At 43.2% G+C, this 24,061-nt stretch overlaps 1 protein-coding gene across 1 annotated transcript in view; it reads right to left on the reverse strand.

Moving 5' to 3' along the window:
* LOC145353303 (cilia- and flagella-associated protein 47-like) overlaps positions 1-24,061 on the reverse strand; it is a 495,401-nt gene that overhangs the window by 44,088 nt on the left and 427,252 nt on the right. Inside the window, exons 61-62 of the mRNA XM_080203935.1 lie at positions 18,432-18,526; positions 1,069-1,209 (exon numbers count right to left, since the gene is read on the reverse strand). Coding sequence (XP_080060061.1) covers positions 1,069-1,209; positions 18,432-18,526 — 236 coding nt within the window. The remainder of the gene's footprint in view (positions 1-1,068; positions 1,210-18,431; positions 18,527-24,061) is intronic.

The raw sequence follows: 24,061 nt of genomic DNA on the forward strand, positions 1-24,061 counted from the left end.
TCTGATCATCTTGTATGCCTCAATTAGGTCACCTCTCAACCTTCTTCTTTCTAACGAAAACAACCTCAAGTCCCTCAGCCTTTCCTCATAAGACCTTCCCACCATACCAGGCAACATCCTGGTAAACCTCCTCTGCACCCTTTCCAATGCCTCCACATCCTTCTTATAATGCGGCGACCAGAACTGTATGCAATACTCCAAGTGCGGCCACACCAGAGTTTTGTACAGTTGCAACATGACCTCACGGCTCTGAAATTCAATCCCTCTACCAATAAAAGCTAACACACCATACGCCTTCTTAACAACCTTATCAACTTGGGTGCCAACTTTCAGGGATCTATGTACATGTACACCGATATCTCTCTGCTCGTCGACACTACCAATAGTCTTTCCATTAGCCCTATATTCGGTACTCCTGTTACTCTTCTGCCAATTACATTCTGAAGGTACCGTAACCAATCAGGAGAACTTTGAATTTGCCACAGAATAGGAGACCACATGGTATATTGTGTGATGGGGGACAAGAAACATTGGGAATAACTGTCTCAGTTAGTTAGCAGGTTGATAAATGGAGCTAGTTCAGTACAAAACTTGGGAGTGTGCAGTGACATTCCTAGATGAAGTTGGGAGTGCATTATAGACTGACTGCAAAAATCACACAAGCAATCATGCCCTGTCAAATGTGTAACATAGTCTGCTACACAGTATATAACATTCCAAAGTGCCTCATAGCCAGTTAATACTTTTAAACCATATTCACAAATGTGAAAGGAAATGCCATTCCACACAAACACAAGATGGTGGGGCTATTTATGACAGTGACCAGCATCAATGTTCTTTCTCATGTCCCGAACCGGCCTAATCTAATAATTGTTATGCAGCCCCAAAACAAGCTAAAAAATTCAAGCTGTGTGAAATATTGACAGATTTGTAAACTCCATGTGCATACACAATGGTCAGTACTGATCTGAAATTTTTCAAGTTTTTGAAGAGGAGGTGCAAAGCAGTGTTTGGATGTTTCTTGTATGGAGGGGAGATAATCCGACAGGAAGTCACTCTGTAACCTACCACTCGAGGCCTGAACCTTCTCTTGATTGCAAGTATAATGGGTCTGCATTGCTGCTGAACTTGAAGGGCCAGGAACAGCACCTGTCAGCAAAACTTTCAGTGTTTCTTCTTTTCTGTTTCTAGCTTGACACTGGATCACAGCTATGGAAGAGAATACAAGTAACAATTTTACTAGATAAGCAAATTCTAATAAATTTTAACATACCAGATTGCATTTCAAATGTATTATAATTTTCTTGATTCTGTAATTCTGTAACTTTGTAATTCAAGTGTTTTTATATAATTTCTCATAAAGGACTAACAATAATCTTGTAACAAACAAAAATCTTGGCATATTGCTGTTTGAATGTTACAACATGACAGTGATTGGCAGTTCAGGCCATCACCTGATCATGTTTAGATGTACTTAATTGAACATGTATTTACGTTTATACAGCATCTTTAATTCAGTAAAATATCCCAAACAGCATTATCAAACAAAACTTGGCACAGTGCCACATAGAAAGATAGTAGGGCAAATTACCATAGAGGGGTTTCAAAATAGTTGTGGGAATTTTTAAATTGAGACACGAGACCAAGATCCAATGTAGATCAGCAAGCAATGTGGTAGTGGACGGCATGGTGGCACAGTGGTTAGCCCTATTGCCTCACAACACCAGGGACCCGGATTCTGTTCTGGCCTCGGGTGACTGTCTGTGCGGAGTTTGCATGTTCTCCCCATGTCTGCATGGGTTTCCTCCAGGTGCTCCGGTTTCCTCCCACAGTCCAAAGATGTGCAGGTTAGATAGATTGGCCAGTGTCCCAAGATGTGTATGAGCTATGAGGAGAGGCTGAATAAACTGGGCTTGTACTCATTAGAGTTTAGAAGAATGAGGGGAGATCTCATTGAGACGTATAAGATGATGAATGGGATGGATAGGATAGAGGTGGAAAGACTCTTCCCGCTCAAAAAAGACAGTAGGACTAGGGAGCACAGCCTCAAGATAAAAGGGGGGCGGTTTAGAACGGAGTTGAGGAGGAACTTCTTCACTCAAAGGGTGGTGAATCTCTGGAATTCTCTGCCCGTTGAAGTGGTGGAGGCTGCCTCGCTAAATATTTTTAAGACGCGGGTTGATGGGTTTTTGATAGGAGAGGGGATTAAGGGTTATGGGGAGAGGGCAGGAAAGTGGAACTGAGCAGCGACAGATCAGCCATGATCTTATTGAATGGCGGGGCAGGCTCGAAGGGCTGGATGGCCTACTCCTGCTCCTATTTCTTATGTTCTTATGTTCTTATGTGTAAGTTAGGGGAATTAGCAGAGTAAATACTTCGGATTACGGGAAGCAAGTCTGGGTGAGATTTCCCCTCAGTGTCAGGGGGATTACATGGGGTTACAAGGATAGGGCTTGGGTAGGATTGTTGTCAGTACAAACCTGATGGGCTGAATGGCTCTTTCTGCACAGCAGAGATTCTATAGATTCTATGATAATGGGTGAACAAGACGTGGTGCAAAGGTAAGGGAGTATGAAAAGCTGGGAATGGAATTAAGAAGTAGAACCGACAAGGTGGTTATCTCTGGACTACTGACTGAACCGAGTGCAGACGGGCATAAGGTTGATAAGATTAAGGAAGTGAGTGGGTGGCTCAGGGATTGGTGTGGGAGGAATGGGTTTGAATTTATGGGGCATTGGCATCAGTATTGGGGTAGGTGGGACCTGTTCGGGTGGGTAGGGGTTGGTCTGAACCGTGCTGGGACCAGAGTCCTGGCGAATCGTGTAAATAGGACTGTAGGTAGGGCTTTAAACTAATTAGGGGGGGGAGGGTGCGAGGGTAGGTGACATTACGGGGTCTAAAGTTAAGGAGAGGGTACAGGTAAGGGAAGAGGCCGAGGATGTCCCAATAATAAAGGGAGTAGGGGGCGTGAGTATGGTTGGTGGCGTTCTGGCAAATAGGGTCCAGGTGAAAGGCTGGGATGAAGGCACTTTATCTGAATGCACGAAGCATTCGGAATAAAGTGGATGAGCTGGTGGCGCAGATCAGCACAAATGGATATGATCTGGTGGCCATTACAGAGACGTGGCTGCAAGGTGACAGGGACTGGGAGCTGAATGTCCAGGGGTATCAAGTGTTTAGGAAGGATAGGCGGGAGGAAAAAGGGGGGTGCGTAGCTCTGCTGATTAAGGATAGCATCAAGGTGGTAGCAAGGGATGATATAGCAACCAAAGAGCAGAACGTGGAATCGTTGTGGGTGGAGATTAGGAACAGCAAAGGGAGGAAGACGCTGGTGGGTGTCATCTACAGGCCCCCGAATAATGATCTGGAGGTGGGGCGGGCTGTTAACGTGCAAATAAGTGCGGCGTGCAGGAATGGAAAGGCGATAATTATGGGGGATTTCAATCTACATATTGATTGGTCGACCCATGTTGGACGTGGTGGGCTCGAGGAGGAGTTCTTGGAATGCTGCCGGGATAGTTTCCTTGAACAGTGTGTGTTGGAGCCGACGAGGGAGCGAGCTATCTTGGATCTGGTGATATGTAATGAGGCGGGTAGAATTAGGGACCTTGTGGTGAAGGATCCTCTTGGGGAGAGTGATCATTGTATGGTGGAGTTTCTGGTGCAGATGGAGGAGGAGAAAGTGGGTTCCCGGACACGCGTCCTTTGTTTGAACAGAGGGGAGTACGGTAGGATAAGAGAAGAATTGGCGAATGTTGACTGGGGGAGCGCGTTGGAAGGTAGGTCTGCTGAGGAGCAGTGGAGGATCTTTAAGGAGATCTTTCTTGGTGCTCAGCAGAAATTTATTCCAATGGTTAAAAAGGACAGTAGGAGGAGAGGTAATAAGCCGTGGATAACGAAGGAGGTGAAGGAAAGTGTTAAATTAAAAGCGGAGGCATTTAGAGTAGCTAAGAGTAGTGGGCGAGAAGAGGATTGGGAGAGGTTTAAATGTCAACAAAGATTGACAAAGAAGTTGATAAAGAAGGGTAGGAGAAACTATGAAGCTGGGCTTGCGCTTAATATAAAAAAGGATAGCAAGAGTTTTTATAAATATATAAAAAGGAAGAGGCTGGCTAGGGTGAACGTTGGACCCTTAGAGGATGAGGGGGGGGACTTAGTGGTAGGGGATGGGGAAATGGCTGAGGTCTTTAATAACTTTTTTGTTTCTGTCTTCACGGAGGAGGACGTGAATAATTTGCCAGGTGTTAGCGATGGAAAGGTGGTGGGACTGGAGGGTCTCAATGACATTATTGTTACTAGAGAGGCGGTGCTCGACAGACTGGAGGGGCTGATTGTGGACAAGTCCCCAGGACCGGATGGAATGCATCCAAGGGTTCTGAAAGAAATGGCAGAGGTGATAGTGGATGCCTTGGTGGTTATTTTCCAAACGTCGCTGGATTCCGGGGAAGTGCCGGAAGATTGGAAAACGGCTAATGTTATGCCGTTGTTTAAGAAGGGTGGCAGGCAAAAGGCAGGGAATTATAGGCCGGTTAATTTAACGTCTGTTATAGGTAAAATGTTAGAATCCGTCATCAAGGAGAAAATAGCGAGGCATCTTGAGGGGAATTGCTTGATAGAGCAGACACAGCACGGTTTCGTTAAGGGGAAGTCGTGTCTGACAAATTTATTGGAGTTCTATGAGGATGTGTCTAGGGCGGTGGATAGAGGAGAGCTGGTGGATGTGGTGTTTCTTGATTTTCAGAAGGCGTTTGACAAGGTACCTCACAAGAGGTTATTGCAGAAGGTAAGGGGGCATGGAGTTGGGGGTAGGGTGTTAGCGTGGATAGAGGATTGGCTGTCAAATAGGAGGCAGAGAGTGGGGGTCAATGGGTGCTATTCGGATTGGCGGTTGGTGACTAGTGGAGTGCCCCAGGGGTCAGTGCTGGGGCCTCAGCTATTTACCATTTATATAGATGATCTGGAGGAGGGAACCAAGTGTATGGTGTCGAATCTTGCTGATGACACCAAGATTGGTGGAACGGCAAATTGCACGGAGGGTGTGGAGAGTCTGCAGAAGGATCTAGATAGGCTGGGCAAATGGGCCAGGAACTGGCAAATGGAATTTAATGTTGGCAAGTGCGAGGTGGTCCACTTTGGTAGGAGTAATGGTAGGAAGGACTATTAGTTACGTGGTGAAAAACTGCAGCAGGCGACGGTGCAGAGGGACCTCGGGGTCCTTGTGCATGAGTCGCAAAAACCCAGCCTGCAGGTGCAGCAGGTGGTCAGGAAGGCTAATGGGATGCTGGCCTTCATAGCGAGGGGGATTGAATATAAAAGTAGGGAGGTCTTGCTGCAGCTGTATAGGGCATTGGTGAGGCCACAGCTGGAGTGCTATGTGCAGTTTTGGTCGCCGCACTTACGCAAGGATATTTTGGCCTTGGAGGGAGTGCAGAGGAGGTTTACTAGGCTGATACCGGAGTTGAGGGGGTTGAGCTATGAGGAGAGGCTGAATAAACTAGGCTTGTACTCATTAGAGTTTAGAAGAATGAGGGGAGATCTCATTGAGACATATAAGATGGTGAATGGGATGGATAGGATAGAGGTGGAGAGACTCTTCCCGCTCAGAAAGGACAGTAGGACTAGGGGGCACAGCCTCAAGATAAAGGGGGGGCGGTTTAGAACGGAGTTGAGGAAGAACTTCTTCACTCAAAGTGTGGTGAATCTCTGGAATTCTCTGCCCGTTGAAGTGGTGGAGGCTGCCTTGCTAAATATTTTTAAGACGGGGGTTGATGGGTTTTTGATAAGCGAGGGGATTAAGGGTTATGGGGAGAGGGCGGGAAAGTGGAACTGAGCCACGACAGATCAGCCATGATCTTATTGAATGGCGGGGCAGGCTCGAAGGGCTAGATGGCCTACTCCTCCTCCTGTTTCTTATGTCCTTATGTTCTTATGTAAGGGCAGCAGAATGCTACATGAGCTCAAGCTTACAGAAGATGAAAAGTGGAGGCTGGCCAGGGGGATATTGGAATGGTCAGGTCAAGAGGAGATGGGCAATGTTATGGAGATGGAGCAGTTGGCCTTGGTGACAGAGAGGTTAAAGGATCAGAAACACAACTCAGGCTCAACCAGAATGCCAAGATTGTGAATGGTCTCACTTGATCTCAAATTTATGGACAAAAGAGAGATTGGTCTGTGGGTAGGGAAACAAAGTTTGTAGCAAAGACCAAACACAGAAGAGGCTTCGGTATTCCCAGTATTTAATTAAAGGAAGTTTCTACTCATCAATACTGCATGTTGCACATGTCATTCAACAAATCAGACAGTGGCTTTTATAGTCAAGAAAGCCAGTTTGTGAAGGATAGAAATAAATTCAATCACTACAGATTACTATACTTAATTATAGTTGCACATTACAAAGATACACCTCCTATAACTCAACAACCACAGTTACCATCTGTAGTTATTTATAGAGATTCAAATGAATCACCAGTTAATGTCCAGTTAATACAATTAACGCACAATTAACAGTGGTAAGGGTGAGAAAGGTGGTGGTGAGGTAGAACTGTGTCTTGTCAGTGTCCATGTCGGATCTAACATTGTGTTTTCCTTGCATATTTAAGGTTTGATTTTAAAGGCCACAAGTTGTCAACAGACACTTGCACATAGAGGGTATAGGCCACAAATCTGAGCCCCATAATCTTTTGTGGAAACACTTCAAGTCCAATTCTCCAATTGCCATTGTTTTACCCATTTACTGAGGTCAATAAACTGACATGAGTAAGTTTGCACAATTCTACATCACTCTCATAAGATAACCTGATAATCCCCCATGATCCAAAGTGCATAGTTCGCTATTCAAGTCCTAATTAAATTATAGTGTATAATCATTTCAGGGAAACCAAGTACATTCACTTCTCTTTTCTGGGAATTGATTGAAAAACGTTCTGTCCAGATAGGCACAGATTCAAACAGCTGGTTTATTTAACATAAAGCACACAAAAGAACAGTGAACAGTTTTTACTATAACAGATATTTTTCATGCTCCTTGATTATGATAAATAGAATACAAATTTCTCATCTGTCTAAATATGGCTAAACTTCATGGCAATGAATGAGTTGAATAATTATTCAAAATTATTCTGTCTGAGACAGTTTCAGTATAAGCGTCTTTCTGTCACTGTCTGCTAGAACAAAGTTCACTCTTTGCATCCCCTAGGGATGTGCAGAGAGAGAGAGCGCAAGTTCTCTACAGTAAGTTTCAAAGATGAGACCTTGCCTACAGAATTTCAATCACAGTTCCCAATCAGGTCAAGTCATGTGTGAGCAGGAGGCTTTCAAATATCTGTGTTAGCTAAGACCCTGGCTTTAGGAATGGAATGAAATGATGATTGTGTCTCTCCGGTGTCAAAGAAGAGCAAACTTCAAACAGTGATATGTAAAACTGGCTGGAAAATGCTACTAACTGACTGTCCAAAATCAAGTTTCATCCCCAATAACTCTACCTTTGCATATAGATTAGCACTTCAAATTACTGTTATTGAGATAAGATTTGGTTTACAGGTCCAAATTTGAGGGAAAAAATATGTTCTGCGAGTCCTTGGGGATTAACTCCTCATTAGCAGAATCAAACAATACAAAAAAATTATCAAACTTCAACTCGGGCATATAGGTAGGGGCAGAAATTGGCTTTTTGGGTGTGGGAGCCACAATCATATCAAGGTAAGCAACATGCAAAATACATGCACTTACTTCCTCTGTATGACAGTGACATTAGCCAGTGTGGCTCCAGCAATGCTGTCTGCTCCTCAATGCTGCTGGCAAACTGCACATTGCAGGAGGGCTCGGCAGCATCGTTTGCCAAGAAAATGAGACAGCCAGCTTACTCTTCTTTAAAAAAGGTTTCATCGTAATGGGAAAGCGCACAGAAAGGATTGCTGCAATGTAAACTGGTGCAGTGTTAATACAGAGGCAAACAGAGGGATCCATTTTGGTGAATGCAACTGGAGGTATTGATAATACAGGAGGTGAGATACCATGCTGCCACACAGGCTGCAGGCGGTGTTCAGGCAAGACACTCTCAGGGAACCCCCACAGAAATTAGTTCAACAGGAGATCAGGGCTCTCCACTCTGGAAGTTTACAGTGGAAATCCAACCAGAAATGGGGACCCAGGGACACCGATCATTAAAATGTCACGAAGAGGTATATTATATAAAATATGAATACGTTATGTAACACTGGCCTATATATCCGGAGGACAGAATATAATGGACTGGCAGTACTGTAAGAAGTTCTAAGCACCACAACTTAGTAAGGATATATTGGTCTTGAAATGCAGTTTAGTCTTACTTACTTAAGTGATACAAGACTCCAAAAAAAGAGCTTAAATAAACTAGGATTGTATTATCTGGAATTTGGAAGGTGATTTTTTTCAAGTTATTAAGGGGAAACGATGAGATAGTTAACAGAAACTATTTCCATGAGTTGGGAACTCGAGGATAGCATAGTCAAAAGAAATGAGCGCTATTCCTTTCAGGAGTGAAATTTGAAACATTTCTGCACATGAACGATAGTAAAAGTTTGAAATTCTATTTGGCAAACAGCAATTAATGCTATGTCAATTATTAACTTTGAAACTATGATTGATAGGTTTTCATTAGCCAGAAGTATTAAGGAACATGGGGGTGAATTTTATGCTAGGTATTGCTATCCCCAACTCCCTTATTTGAAAGTATTTGAAGCGTGGGCACATTCTCCCAGCTCACCCTCCATATGATCCTATATACCGGGGAGGTGGTAAAGAATCAAGCAGCTTACTCACCCTTAGGCCTACTGAAGCCCTTAAGTGACAGAGCTGTGGCCAATCAGAGGCAGAATTTCCTGTCATTGAGGGGTGAAAGTCCCATTTTCAAGCCAGTAAGGCTACTTCCAGTGTAATATTGCTGTGTGGCAGTCAGACTTCATGTCAGTGTGGTGCTGACTGATTTTTAGTTTGGAGAGGAATGTGGACGGGTCATCCCCATAAAATCTGCCTCATGGAATTAAGGAATGTGAAGGTATGTGAAGGATCTTTCATTATCAAATTGAATGGCAGAACCAAGTGAAGGGGTTCCTACTCTCCTATGTGAATGCCGGTCATCCTCACACCATATAAGAACATAAGAACATAAGAAATAGGAGCAGGAGTAGGCCATCTAGCCCTTCGAGCCTGCCCCACCATTCAATAAGATCATGGCTGATCTGTCGTGGCTCAGTTCCACATTCCCGCCCTCTCCCCATAACCCTTAATCCCCTCGCTTATCAAAAACCCATCAACCCGCGTCTTAAAAATATTTAGTGAGGCAGCCTCCACCACCTCAACGGGCAGAGAATTCCAGAGATTCACCACCCTTTGAGTGAAGAAGTTCCTCCTCAACTCCGTTCTAAACCACCCCCCCTTTATCTTGAGGCTGTGCCCCCTAGTCCTACTGTCCTTTCTGAGCGGGAAGAGTCTCTCCACCTCTATCCTATCCATCCCATTCACCATCTTATACGTCTCAATGAGATCTCCCCTCATTCTTCTAAACTCTAACGAGTACAAGCCTAGTTTATTCAGCCTCTCCTCATAGCTCAACCCCCTCAACTCCGGTATCAGCCTAGTATCTCTTGCATAGAACACAATCCTGCTTAGTGCACCACACCGTCAACCCTCACACAGCATACCCAGGCACTCAGAACTCATGTCTAACATTTAAATACTCTACTTCACATAACCAACATTGCTGCCAGCCTCACATACACCTCTCACAACCTCACACGTCTCCAGCTGTTCAATTACAGCAGATAAATCATCCACACCACCACTCTAGAGCAGAAATGGTAAGGGACAGGGATGCTGAATCAGCTGAGCCCTTCAGGAGAGATGATTCTCTGCATCAACTGTGATGGGGCCCCATCAATTATCTGAGAATTCAATATTACGAGATTGTTGAGGATGACAGCAAGTTCCTGCTTTATGCCCTTCTTAACTTCCAGCTCATCCTCTTCCTGCTATATGGCATGATGAACAAATGATTGATGATGTAGCTATGGACCTTGTGCTTTCTACCTAACTCTCCTTCCCTCAGACAAGCCTTTCCTTTCTGATTTTCTATTTTCAGCCACCCAACAACTGCCACCTGCCCAACCACATATGCTCCAGATGGAGGACAGAAAGCAAGAGCATAGCATAGATGAAAACACCCTGTAACTCACAGCCAGCAGCTCCAATACTGACACTGCACTTATCTTGGAGACAAGTCCAGAGATGGAATCAGCATGTGGTGGGTGAGTCACCTGGGTATGAGTGAACTGCAGTCAGGAGATAGGGCAAGGAACCAGACGAGCTACGCTTGAGAGGACTCAGATGAACACCTCAGTGGGATACAGAGGATAGCTCTCTGAATGGGCGTGCACATCAGAATACTGGCTGCATTACATGGCCTGCCAGACAGCCTCCTGCCACCATCAAGGCACAATGTTGTCTGGCTCCAATTTAGCAGAAAGGGTGGCACAGAATTTCTCCTCTCCGCTGCCTTGTCATGTTGCAGACCCAGAGGAATTGTCATTAATGTCCCAATATATTTTGCCGTATTTGTGTCCACAGTTCATCGACCCAACCACCATCATCGTAAGGATGAGCTAACGCTCTCTGACAAAATGGAGGAATTCAACAAAAGACCTTCAAAAAGACTCCAGAGTACTTTCAGGCACTTTACATTTGAAAAGGTTCCAAAAGTACGTTGCCTTCAATAACACAGGGTGCCCATATCCTTGCAAAGCTGCCACACAGGCTATGTACGAAGCCGCTGTCTGCATCATGCTTAGTGCTATGCCACAGAACTTTGCGTCTATAAAAGTTAAATTGCTACTTTAGACCACACATAAATGTAAAAGTTAAGTAAACATGAAGCCATGCTGAACCTCACAGGTTTGGCAATGAGTCTCCCACTGCATTAATTATCTGATTTGCTCCTAGGGCCTTTTAAAGTTTGTTTGTTGCTATTTTTACTACATTTTCCTTTGCCAGATCATGAAGCAGAACAAAAGTTCATATTTGGTCTTACCCCTAACTCTTTGCCAAATTTTCAACAGCTCTGGGACAGTCAGGTGCTGAAAACTGCTCAGGGATCTGTTATTATTGTTGTGAGTTCTCAAGGGGGTTGTTCATGGTCTAGATCTATAGAAAATACTGGAGGCAAGGCTGTTGGTAAGACTACCTTTTACTGAGTACATACTAGCATTTTAAAATTATATATTCGTGGCTGGTAATTAGTAAGAGGGGATAAATAGAAATTAAACAGTAAATAAAGCAAATATAAAGAACAACGCAGAAAAATAACAAACGAAAGCTAATAATTAAATAAAATGAAAAAATTTTGAACAATCCTACTTCAAAATAACTTCAAGAGGAACAGAAAGTCACGGCCCATAACTGCTGCATGGTACTATTTTTATTTATAGTTTTATTTTTGGGGATTTAATTTGGGATCGTGACTTTTACAGGGCACCTTGGCATCCAAGTAAATCTTTTCTGCACTCTTTCTTCACTATCCACTACGCCACCAATATCTGCAAACTTACTAACCATGCCTCCTATATTCTCATCCAAATCATTAATATAAATGACAAATAACAGAGGACCCAGCACTGATTCCTGATGCAAACCGCTGGCCATAGGCCTCCAGTTTGAAAAACAACCCTCTACAACCACCCTCTGGCTTCAACGCTGGCATCTCCACATTCTGTCAGGAAGCCAATTTTGTATCCATTTAGATATCTCATCCTGGGTCCCGTGAGATATTTAAAAATATCCTTTCTTTAACAGGATGACCAGAACTGTGCACAGTATTCCAAGTGTGGCCTTACCAATGTCTTGTACAACTTCAACAAGATGTCCCAACTTCTGTATTCAATTTTCTGACTGATGAAACCAAGTATGCTGAATGCCTTCTTCACCACTCTCTCCACCTGTGACTTCACTTTCAAGGAGCTATGAACATGTACCCCTAGATCTCTTTGTTCTGTAACTCTCCCCAATGCCCTACCACTAACTGAGTAAATCCTGCCATGGTTCAATCTACCAAATTGCATTACATCACATTTATCTAAACTAATGCAAGGTGATGCCTTAAGAGTATTGATAGGCAAAGGGATCTGGGTGTTCAGTACACAGGTCACTGAAAGTGGCAATGCAGGTGGAGAAGGTAGTCAAGAAGGTATACGGCATGCTTGCCTTCATCGGCCGGGGTATTGAGTTTAAAAATTGGCAAGTCATGTTGCAGCTTTATAGAACTTTAGTTAGGCCACACTTGGAATATAGTGTTCAATTCTGATCGCCACACTACCAGAAGGATGTGGAGGCTTTTGAGAGGGTACAGAAAAGGTTTACCAGGATGTTGCCTGGTATGGAGGGCATTAGCTATTAGGAGAGGTTGGAGAAACTTGGTTTATTCTCACTGGAGCAACGGAAGTTGAGGAGAGACCTGATAGAAGTCTACAAGATTATAAGAGGCATAGACAGAGCAGATAGTCAGAAGCTTTTTCCCAGGGTAGAAGAGTCAATTACTAGGGGACATAGGTTGAAGGTGCAATGGGCAAGGTTAAATCTCACGGGATAAAAGGAGAGCTAGCTAGAACTGGCTTGGCCATAGAAGACAGAGGGTAGCAGTGGAAGGGTCTTTTTCCAGCTGGAGGACTGTGACTAGTGGTGTTCCACAGGGCTCTGTACTGGGACCTCTGCTGTTTGTGATATATATAAATGATTTGGAAGTAGGTGTAAGTGGTGTGATCAGTAATTTTGCGGACGACACAGAGACGGTTGGACTTGCAGATGGTGATGAACATTGTCAGAGAATACAGCAGGATATAGATAGGCTGGAAAATTGGGCAGAGAAATGACAGATGGGATTTAATCCAGATAAATGTGAAGTGATGCATTTTGGTAGAACTAATGTTGGGGGGAGCTATACAATAAATGGCAGAACCATCAGGAGTATAGACACACAGAGGGGTTGCAGGTTCACAGATCCTTAAAGGTGGCAGCACAGGTGGAAAAGGTGGTGAAGAAGGCATATGGCATGCTTACCTTTATAGGACAGGGCATAAAGTATAAAAATTAAGTTTTGATGTTGCAGCTATATAGAACATTGGTTAGGCCACATTTGGAATACTGTGTCCAGTTCTGGTCGCCACACTACCAGAAGGACATGGAGGCACATTTGAAATACTGCATCCAGTTCTGGTCGCCACACTACCAGAAGGACGTGGAGGCTTTGGAGAGAGTACAGAAAAGGTTTACCAGGATGTTGCCTGGTATGGAGGGTCTTAGTTATGAGGAGAGATTGGGTAAACTAGGGTTGTTCTCCCTGGAAAGACGGAGGATGAGTGGCAACCTAATAGAGGTATATAAAATTATAAAGGGCATAGATAGGGTGAATAGTGGGAAACTTTTTCCCAGGTTGGAGATGACGAACACAAGGGGTCACAGGTTCAAGGTGAGGGGGGCAGGGTTGAACACAGATGTCAGAGGGAAGTAGTTTACACAGAGGGTGGTGAGGGCCTGGAATGCACTGTCAAGCAAGGTGGTGGAGGCGGACACGCTGGGATCGTTTAAGACTTATCTGGATAGCCATATGAACAGACTGGGAATGGAGGGATACAAATGAGTGGTCTAGTTCGACGCATGAGTGGTGTAGGCTTGGAGGGCCGAAGGGCCTGTTTCCTGTGCTGTACTGTTCTTTGTTCTTTTGTTTAAAGGCAATGTACGAAGCAGATTTTTTACACAGAGAGTAGTGGGGGTGCCTGGAACTTGTTGCCGGGGGAGGTAGTGGAAGCAGATGCAGTAGTGACTTTTATGGGGTGTCTTGACAAGTACATGAATAGGATGGGAAGAGGGATATGGTCCCCGGAAGGGTAGGGTGTTTTAGTTAAGTCGGGCAGCATGGTCGGTGCAGGCTTGGAGGGCGGAAGGACCTGTTCCTGTGCTGTAATTTTCTTTGTTCTTTCTTTGTTCTAAACTCCATTTGCCACGCATCAGCCTTCTGGCCCAATTCATCAAGATCCCATCGCAATCCAAGATAACTTTCTTCACTACCCACTATGCCACCAGTATCTGCAAACTCACTAACCATGCCTCCTATACTGTCATCCAAATCACTAATATAAATGACAAATAACAGAGGGCCCAGCACTGATTCCTGACACACACCACTGGTCATAGGCCTCAAGTTTGAAAAACAACCCTCTACAACCACTCTCTGGCTTCAACGCCGGCATCTCCTCATTCTGTCAAGAAGCCAATTTTGTATCCATTTAGATATCTCACCCTGGAATCCGTGAGATTTAACCTTATATAACAACCTACCTTGTGGTACCTTGTCAGAGGCCTTGCTAAAGTCCAGGTAGACAACATCAGCTGAACTGCCCCCATCTATCTTCTTGGTTATCCCTTCAAAAAACTCAAATCAAATTTGTGAGACATGATTTTCGACTCATAAAACCATGCTGACTGTCCCTAATCAGTTCTTGGGTCTCTAAATGCCTGTAGACCCTGGCTCTCAAAATACCTTCCAACAACTTACCCACTATAAATGTGAGGCTCACTGGCCTGTAGTTCCCAGGCTTTTCCCTACGGCCTTTTTCAAACAAATACACAACATTTGCCACCCTCCAATCTTCAGGCATCTCACCCGTGACTACTGATGATTCAAATATCTCTGCTAGCGGACCCACAATTTCCTCCCTAGCCTCCCATAATGTCCTGGGATACACTTCCTCAAATCCCAGGGATTTATCTACTTTGATGCGCTTTAAGACTTCCAGCAGCTCTTTCTCTGTATTTTGAACTCTCCTCATGACATCACTATTTATTTCTCCAAGTTCCCTAACATCCATGCTTTTCTCAATAGTAAATACTGATGAGAAATATTCATTTAGGATCTCACCCATCTCTTGTGGATCCACAAATAGATGACCTTGTTGATCCTTAAGAGGCACTACTCTCCCTTGTTACTCTTTTGCCCTTTACATATTTGTAGAAGCTCTCTGAATTCTCCTTTGCCTTATCTGCCAAAACAATCTTGTGTCCTCTTTTTGCCCTCCCGATTTCTCTCTTAACTCTATTCCTACACCCCCTATTCTCTTCAAGGGATTCACTTGATCCCAGATGACTATACATGTCATGTACCTCTCAAATGTAATTTTCTTTTGGTTTTAAAACACTATGTATTGTGCAAGTCAGGTATTGTACTATTAGTTTTTTGATGTGTCATTTTGCCTCTGTATAATAATCTTACTTGTAAATAAATTTAATTAAGTTTTGGTCTGAAAATAGAGTAGTATTTAACACCTTTCAGAGCAGACAAGAAAACATGGCAGACATCCAAATTAGTCTCTTGTGCTTCGCACTGTAAAGAATTGGTAATTGTTGCTCCTGCGACATGCTATTCTACTTATGACATACGTAAGGACCAGGTTCACCGGAAACCCAAGAGTAACATCTCTGTGGAGGTCTTGATTCTACTATGATTTTGGCAGACGAGAGGTCATAGAATCCCTACAGTACAGGAAGAGGCCGTTCGGCCCATCAAGTCTGCACCAACCACAATATCACTCAGGCCCTACCCCTATATTCACCCACTAATCCCTCTAACCTATGCATCTCAGGACTTTAAGGGCAATTTTAGCATGGCTAATCAACTTAAACCGCATGTCTTTGGACTGTGGGAGGAAACGGGAGCTCCCGGAGGAAACCCATGCAGACACGAGGAGAATGTGCAAACTCCACACAGACAGTGACCCAAGCCAGGAATCGAACCCAGATCCCTGGAGCTGTGAAACAGCAGTGCTAACCACTGTGCTACCATGCCGCCCACATGTCACACTACCTGTAAGTGAAAAACAAAATAGTATAAATCATTATTAGCATTAGATAAATAAGTTTAGAGAAAGCATGACCTTTATTCATAGATGCATGAACAAAACTCAGGATTATAAATAATGTTTTTTAAGAGAAAACACAAAAGGCAGAATTCTCCAATTTTGAGATTAAGTGTGGTGGTGGTGGGCAGCTCTGGCAGTACCTGTCCTGCTGACCAGACCAGTGGGATCGTGAGCCAGATTCAGTGCTTGGAACTTCATTAATTACATACAAGAATGCTCCTCTCTCAGTCACCTAGCAGACCCACAGCTGATTCATCTGCCTGATGTCAGCTGATTCTAGCCATATTTAAACACTAGTCCAGTACACACGTGTCACCCTCTCCAGTCAGCCTGTCTTCATCAGCTCCGTAAAAAGTCTGACAACACCAGGTTTTAGTCCAACCGATTTATTTGATAGTAAACTCACAAGCTTTCGAGGGGACTCCCTCTTCGTCAGGTGAATGGAGAGTTCTGGCCTCGGACAGAGCATATAAAGCACAGACAGTTTAGAGATTACTGATCACACTCCCTGCTCGAGGCCAGAACTCTCCATTCACCTGACGAAGAGGGAGTCCCCTCGAAAGCTTGTGAGTTTACTATCAAATAAATCGGTTGGACTAAAACCTGGTGTTGTCAGACTTTTTACTGTGTTTACCCCAGTCCAACGCCGGCACATCCACATCACTTCATCAGCTCCTGCAGGTGGTCAGCAACCCAGAGGAAAAAGGCAGCAACCTCAAGAAGTCTGCTCCTTTATTCACCCACCCTCCCCCTGAAGCCATCACCTATGAAACACCCATGTCCCACTTGGACCTCTACCCATCACATTTGAAGACTTCATGCATCTCCTACCTGGAAACATGATATCCCTTTGACCCCCCCTTGTTTGTGAGCTCTTGATGCAGCATTGTCGGGGTCCAGCTTCCCTCCCCTCAGTCTTCTCATTTTCTTCAACTGTTCATCATCCTCTTCCTTGCCTCTCTGCCTGCCATTGTGAGCCTTCGCCCTTCCACCGCCGCTTGCACAGCCCTCCTTCCACACTGCCTCCTTTGTCTTTCCTCAGCCAAACCCTGGCCTCATCACACACTCCTCCAAGTTGAACTTGCGACATTTGTTGCGGTAGTTGCATGAGTCCCTCAACACTGTGCTGTCCAGATAGACACTGGTGGGTGGTACCAAGGGGTAGGAGACCCCTGTATCCCCAACCCCAGGTATGGTACTGATCTGGCTCAGTGACAAAGTGGGCTCCGTGGATCCAGCAGCACAGTGCTCTCCATGAAGACCAGCTCAGTATGGAGGCAGGAACAGGTCTGCCCCGGCAGAATGGTGAACAGCATATAAAGAGCAGGACAACACTACGGCAGAAATTTGTTGCATTCATCCTGAAGTCCCTGGCAAATGGAGGACTGCCTTATGCACACTCATTAGCAGTCAGGTTTGATGTGGATGAGGTTTCATGCTGCTGGCACGATGGTGGGCAGCTGTTTTAGTGAACATTCATGAGATGGAAATGAATGCATATTGTGTTTGCGCCAATGGCAGCAGGAAGAGTGACCAGCCATTAACCCGTCACTGGGAGAATTGAAAAGTGATTATTCACTGGCAGGTTTTTGACTTTTTGCCCCTTGCCAAATTCACCGCACTCTCCTGCCACCAAACCTACTTTCAGAAAAACAGGTTGGGAAAATTCTGCCCTGGGAAGAAACTGGGCAGAAACCTTTCATGAGTTTAAAGATTAAATAAAATTACAGCACAGGAACAGGCCCTTCAGCCCTCTAAGCCTGCACCAACCATGCTGCCTGACTTAACTAAAATCCCCTACGCTTCCAGAGACCATATCCCTCTATTCCCATCTCATTCATGTATTTGTCAAGATGCCCCTTAAAAGTCACTACCGTATCCGCTTCCACTACCTCCCCAGCAATGAGTTCCAGGCACCCATCATTCTGTGTAAAAAATCTGCCTTGTACATTTCTTTTAAAACTTGCCCCTCGCACCTTAAACCTATGCCCCCTAGTAATTGACTCTTCCACCCTGGGATAAAGTTACTGTCTATCAATTCCGTCCATGCCTCTCATAATCTTGTAGACTTCTATCAGTCTCCCCTCAACTCCATTGCTCCAATGGGAACAAACCAAGTTTCTCCAACCTCTCCTCATAGCTAATGCCCTCCATACCAGGCAACATCCTGGTAAAACTTTTCTGTACCCTCTCCAAAGTCAGTGTAAGTTTTACGACTATGAAAAGTTTTTGTATCTAGCTAGCCTGTTCAGCTATCAGCCAACACAATGCAACTTCTACATTACAGATAAGGCTAAATTGTTCTTTTGGAGCATTTTTACTTTTGCATCTGCATTTCTTTTTACAGAAATATACATTCCCCAGTAAAGATGACTTTTCATGAAAGGCAGCTTCAGCTGTTATTCTCCTTGCCAAAGTATTTGTGAATGATTTGAACTGCTGCACTGTAGTTTAATAGTTTGACCTATTGTGCTGTATCCTTTACATACTTACCAGGGGACAGTTTTGTGGATATTGTTTCAGGGATACCATAAATTGGATATAGCCATCGAATTCCTGAAATGCCTCCCTCAGGTGATCTACAAAAGCTAAGCAGAAACAAATTATTGTTATTTTCATAAACCACATACAGCAACATGGGACTGAAATCTTCAATCTCACTGTTTACAGTGCCAGAACAACTAAACCAAGAAGTGAGGATTAGGAGTATGGGCCGGGGGGAGGGGAAAGAGGGTGTGGTGGTTGGTGGTAGAGGTGATAGCTTTCAAATTCACCTTCTGGGCAGCAATCTTGTAGAACAAATTGCTTGCTCGTTTTACTATCGCCCAATTAAAATTCAACTGACCCATAGGAGTCTTAAGCTAAGCATCCCTAAACCTCCTCTGTGATCTTTATCAGCTACCGACAATTCAGTTTTCTGTGCACTTTCACAAATGAACAACTGGCAAAGGTAACAAATTTGAGAACACTCCTGTCGTTGAACATATCTGGAAGATGAGAGGTGGACCAAGGATGACAAACAGTGGGCAGCAGTCCACAACCAATGGTAGACCACCTTGATGGAGCATGGTATTTAGGAGAGAGTGGGAAAAGGAAGATTAGGATTAATGAAACACAGGGATTGATATAGCTTGTGAAAACTGATGATAAAAGCAACTAGGCATTTCTTGATTGGTTAGAAACAGAATACGTGGGTGAATTTGCAAAGGAAGAAGCATTGAAGGTAGGTAAAGGTTGAGGGTTATAGGGAGTGCAGTTGGGAAAAGAAGATTTTGGGGTGGAATGGAGATCAGAAGTTCATGGATAAACAATGAAAAATATGGATTGGGACATGTCACAGAGGATGGCAAAGAAAGCTAATTGGAAAGTGGGTACTGAAGATTGGAATGAAAGTGTGGATTCACAGCAGGGAAGTTTTGGAGTACCTTGGGTGCAAGGACATTATTAGTAGGGATTGAAAGGGGGTGAAATAGGAATGAGGGCATTCCAGATAAAATAGGGTTTGCACTAATAAATGCCTTGCATTCTCCTTTATGTGCCTTTGCTCACTGAGTCCTGGTCAATCATTTTAGCCAAATCCATCCAAACCCCAATGCCCAAGGTCTTCCTACAGCTCTGAATGTATCCCTGCTAGAATGTAATCCATACTAATTCACACTTATACTTCCCAATGATGGGAGGAGAGAAAGATAGAAATAAAAATGTAAACAAAAAGAATCAGGGTGCAGCCAATGCAACAAAGAAGTTTGAAGAAACAACAAAAATCCACAAATACATAAAGAAAACCAAAAGGACATAGGAAACCATAACTGGAAAAATTAAAAGCTGACCAGCAATGTTAAATGTCAGAAACGTGTAACATAACCATTTGTTGAAGCCAGCTAGAATATCATCTTTTTGCAGAGTTATTTGGTCACAGGGGAGACTAACATTTGTTATGAATGAGCATTCACAAATTAAACAGTGGATCCTCAAAACAATATTTGGGAATCTTCATTTTTTAAAAAACAAGCTCTGAAGAAGAGCCATCCAGACTTGTAAGGTTAACTCTCTTTCTCCATAGGTGCCACCAGACCTCCTGAGTTTTTCCAGTATTTCCTGATTTATTAGTTACATTCAGTATCAGTAATGCAACAAGCCTTATAGCAGAAGATGCTTAAATGGATGGTCTTTCATAGTGAGAATACAATCCCTTCAGTGCAGAAGGAGGTCAGTTGGCCCATCAAGTAGGCACCAACTCTCTGAAACAGCGTCTTACCCAGGCTCACCAAATCCCTCCACTCCCCACAATCCCATCAATTTATCTTGGCTAATCCACCTAACTTTGGACATGGGACTTTTCCCTTGGCGCACTGGGGGAAACCCACACAGACATGGAGGGCAATGTCTGTGTGGAGATTGCAAGGCCAGAATTGAACTCGGTCCCTGCCACTGTGCTATCATGTCACAGTAAGAAGTCTCACAACACCAGGTTAAAGTCCAACCGGTTTATTTGATAGTAAACCCACAAGCTTTCAGAAACACTGTTCCTTCGTCAGGTGCATACTACTATCAAATAAACTGATTGGACTTTAACCTGGTGTTGTGAGACTTCTTACTGTGTTTACCCCAGTCCAACGCCGGCACCTCTACATCATGACTACCATGTTGCCCCAGCTTCTTTAGCCGTCTACCGTCCTATTTTATTTTATATGAGCAAATTGTCCCCACTTATTGATGTCTGTTCATCACTGCTCCAAAGCAGCTTTTAAACAATCCTTACAGCTATAGCAGCCACAAAATCATTTTCCAGATGTTAATACAGCATAAAAGATTTCAGTATGACTTGAAACACACAGATGTAAGATGTATGATAAGCAATGTCAAGGGACAAGCAATTTTTTAAAAAGTCCTCTTGTTTTAATCTATCATTGTTGGAAAAATGGTCCTCCACTACTATTAATTCATTTCCTTCTCTGACAAAAAAATAATTTTTTCCTGCTAACCCATACCATTCCCTTCCTATCCCCTACCTGCAGCTTACAGTAAAGGTGTGCAGAGGATTCCACTCGAGCACTATTACTGTGATTCTGAACTGATAAGAAAGCAAAACAAATTATATATGTGTCAAATTTACTAAGATGCTGTTGTGATAATGAACCACACAACATTTTCATTTTTTAGCCTCTACAAGGATTTAACACAATGTTCCCCATTGTCTCCATTTTTATTTACCATGACCTCTGTAATTATTGGTAATGGACATTCATGGTCAATGTCTAGGGAATCTTTTTGGGAGAGACCAATTAATAAGATGTTGCTCAGGATTTTTAAAAATACCTATTTTTAAATTTCTTCTTTTCCTACTTATCCTTTCCTTTTCTGAATATCCACTGTTTCTTTCTTCTCTTGATATCCATTCCTGTACCATATTTGAGACCAAGTTCACTCACTCTCATGCACCATGCTTATCAGTCATTTTTCTGTTTCTTCCCCATTCCTTAAATCTCACTGGTTGAGGATAGTCTCATGGTCCCACCATTCATCAAGGTCCCAGGTATCCCACTGACCTCGCTGTCCCTGCTTTGAGCTCGCACATCCAGCACAGGCATCTCTTGAGATAAAGGGGCAGGGAAAATATCTAACTAATGGGCCACACTCTGAAATGTTCCTCTTTAGCAAATTCTGGGCCAATGGCTAGATAAAGATGGCAAATCACAAGTTCATTGCTTGATACAAACATTAGGTTTTCTTCTTTCCTCAACATAAATTCTTTGTTCAACTTCAGAATTTTTAGGTCAGCGGAAAGGACAAATCAATCACATGAAATGACAACTGTGGTAAAATTAGAATTGCATATGGCAATTCCTTCCTCTTTTTCTGAAGGAGCTGACTTTTGAAGAAATATAGTCTGCAAGGTACTTGCAGTCATTTATTATTCCATCCAAGAGGCCAAGTTAAGCATAGTACAGTAATGCAGTGATGTTACATTTAAATAATAGTGACCTAGATTTTGTGGCTACAATAATGGTAGTGTTCTTTGTCATTATCCTGTGAAACTGACAGCAACTTTTGGAATCCAAACATGTAAAGTTAAATGTGGGGATACAGAAGCTGCCTGCCTTCTCCACATGCTAGTGAATTCCTGCAGACAGCAATCTTGAGAAATCAATGGACTGACAGCGACTTTGGTTTTATTTTGTAATATCACAGTTAAAACACCTGAAACAGTTATGCCTTGTTAATGAGTTGTAACTGTTTTTTCGTAACAGCACAGTAAGTTTTAACTACCATTTAACAACCTCTCTGGTTGGAAAGTTAATTTTATGTATGTATATTTTTTATTTATTTATTAGTCACAAGTAGGCTTACATTAACACTGCAATGAAGTTACCATGAAAATAACCTAGTCTTCAGTCTGAGTTTGGGTACACTGAGGGAGAATTTAGCGTGGCCAATGTACCGAACCAGCACATCTTTCAGACTGTGGGTGGAAACCAGAGCACCTGGAGGAAAGCCACACAGACACGTATGTCCAAATCATTATTTCACTTTTGTTATAAAAATTGAAAGATAATGAGTGCACTTTACTTTCTGGTTTTGATTTGATTTATTATTGTCACATGCATTAGTATACAGTGAAAAGTACTGTTCCTTGTGCGCTATACAGACAAAGCACACGTAATAGCGAAGGAAAGGAGAGAGTGCACGTGTTTGGGTACATGAATAGGCATCTGACATAGGTGTCTTTGTTATTTTGGTATTCCAGGGTTGAGTATAGGGCCAGGGAGATGGAATTGATTTAACCTGTCGAAGCAGTTCATAATGATGGATGTCAGAGCCACCGGATGACAGTCATTAAGGCAAACTGCCTGGCTTTCTTTTGGTATGGGGATAATGGTCGTTTTCGTGAAGCAGGTTGGACCTCAGATTGGTGTAAAGACAGGGTGAAGATGTCTGTGAATACCCCCGCCAGCTGGTCTGCGCAGTACCTGAGTGCTCATCTGGGTACCCCATCTGGGCCAGTTGCTTTCCGTGGGTTGACTTTTGAGAAAGCTGCTCTGACGTTGGCAATGGTGACCCCAGATACAGGTCTGCTGTATAAGAACTCTTCAATGGGATTGGCTGCTTACTCTGATTGATCACTGTTGTTGGGCACTTGAAGTTCCCTTCATTTAGCATCGGATTCAAATTAATGCTGGAAAGGTCAAATGCATGCCAGAGAGATGCTGGATTCTTGTGGGAAGCTTGCTTCACAGCGAACAAATTAATTGCTGCGAACACTTAATTGCTTCACCGCAAAATTCAGACCAGTAAAGATGTTCTCCAAGACTTCCTTTTACAGTTAAGCATTCATTTTAATAGGGATTCAATTACAGCAGAATGGGCTTCTTAAGAGACTAGTTACAAAGTAACATTAACAGGTTTTCACCTCCTATTGTCTGGACTGGGGCTATTCTGTAGTTGAAGTTAAGAAGGGTGTTTTGCTCTATACCTGAGTGTATAGTGCCTGACCTGTGAATGGTTAACAGTGGCACTGGATGCCCTTAACAGAAAGTGCTTTATTCTCCAACACTAATAATGCCCACTTTCCCAATAACACAATTCACAAATAAAGGCAAAAACAGAGTTGACACAAAGTTTGTTGTAGTATTGATATTCTGCCACATGATGTCACTAATATAATTAGTAAATAATGTATTATATGTAGAAAGCTAGCTAAAGACATCTAGAGACAGTTCATCATTACTGCATCAATTTTTAATCTCTTCGGCTTCTTAAATTCAATACATAGTTCCTGAAAAGAAAGGGAGTCTGAATTCTCTTCCTGGTTCTAAAATGCTTATTCTAATAATACTTGTATAGCTCAATTATCCACTCTTTACTATAGATTTAACCCTTTCATCCACAAGTATGAGTTATGGATGAACATAAGAAGAGCCACTTAGCCCTTAAAGACTGTTCGGTCATTTAATGAGGTCAGAGTTGCAATGCAACCTAACTCCATCACTGTGTTATTGCCTTCTATCTCTCAAAAAGTTTGGCTGACAAAATCTATCGATCTCAGGTTTAAAATTAGCAATTAATATAGCATTCATGGCAATTGTTGAGTAGAGTTCCAAACTCCTACAAGCCTTTGTTTG

The sequence above is a fragment of the Carcharhinus amblyrhynchos genome, chromosome 15 (assembly GCF_965287045.1).
Source record: "Carcharhinus amblyrhynchos chromosome 15, sCarAmb.v2.hapA, whole genome shotgun sequence".
Taxonomy (NCBI): domain Eukaryota; kingdom Metazoa; phylum Chordata; class Chondrichthyes; order Carcharhiniformes; family Carcharhinidae; genus Carcharhinus; species Carcharhinus amblyrhynchos.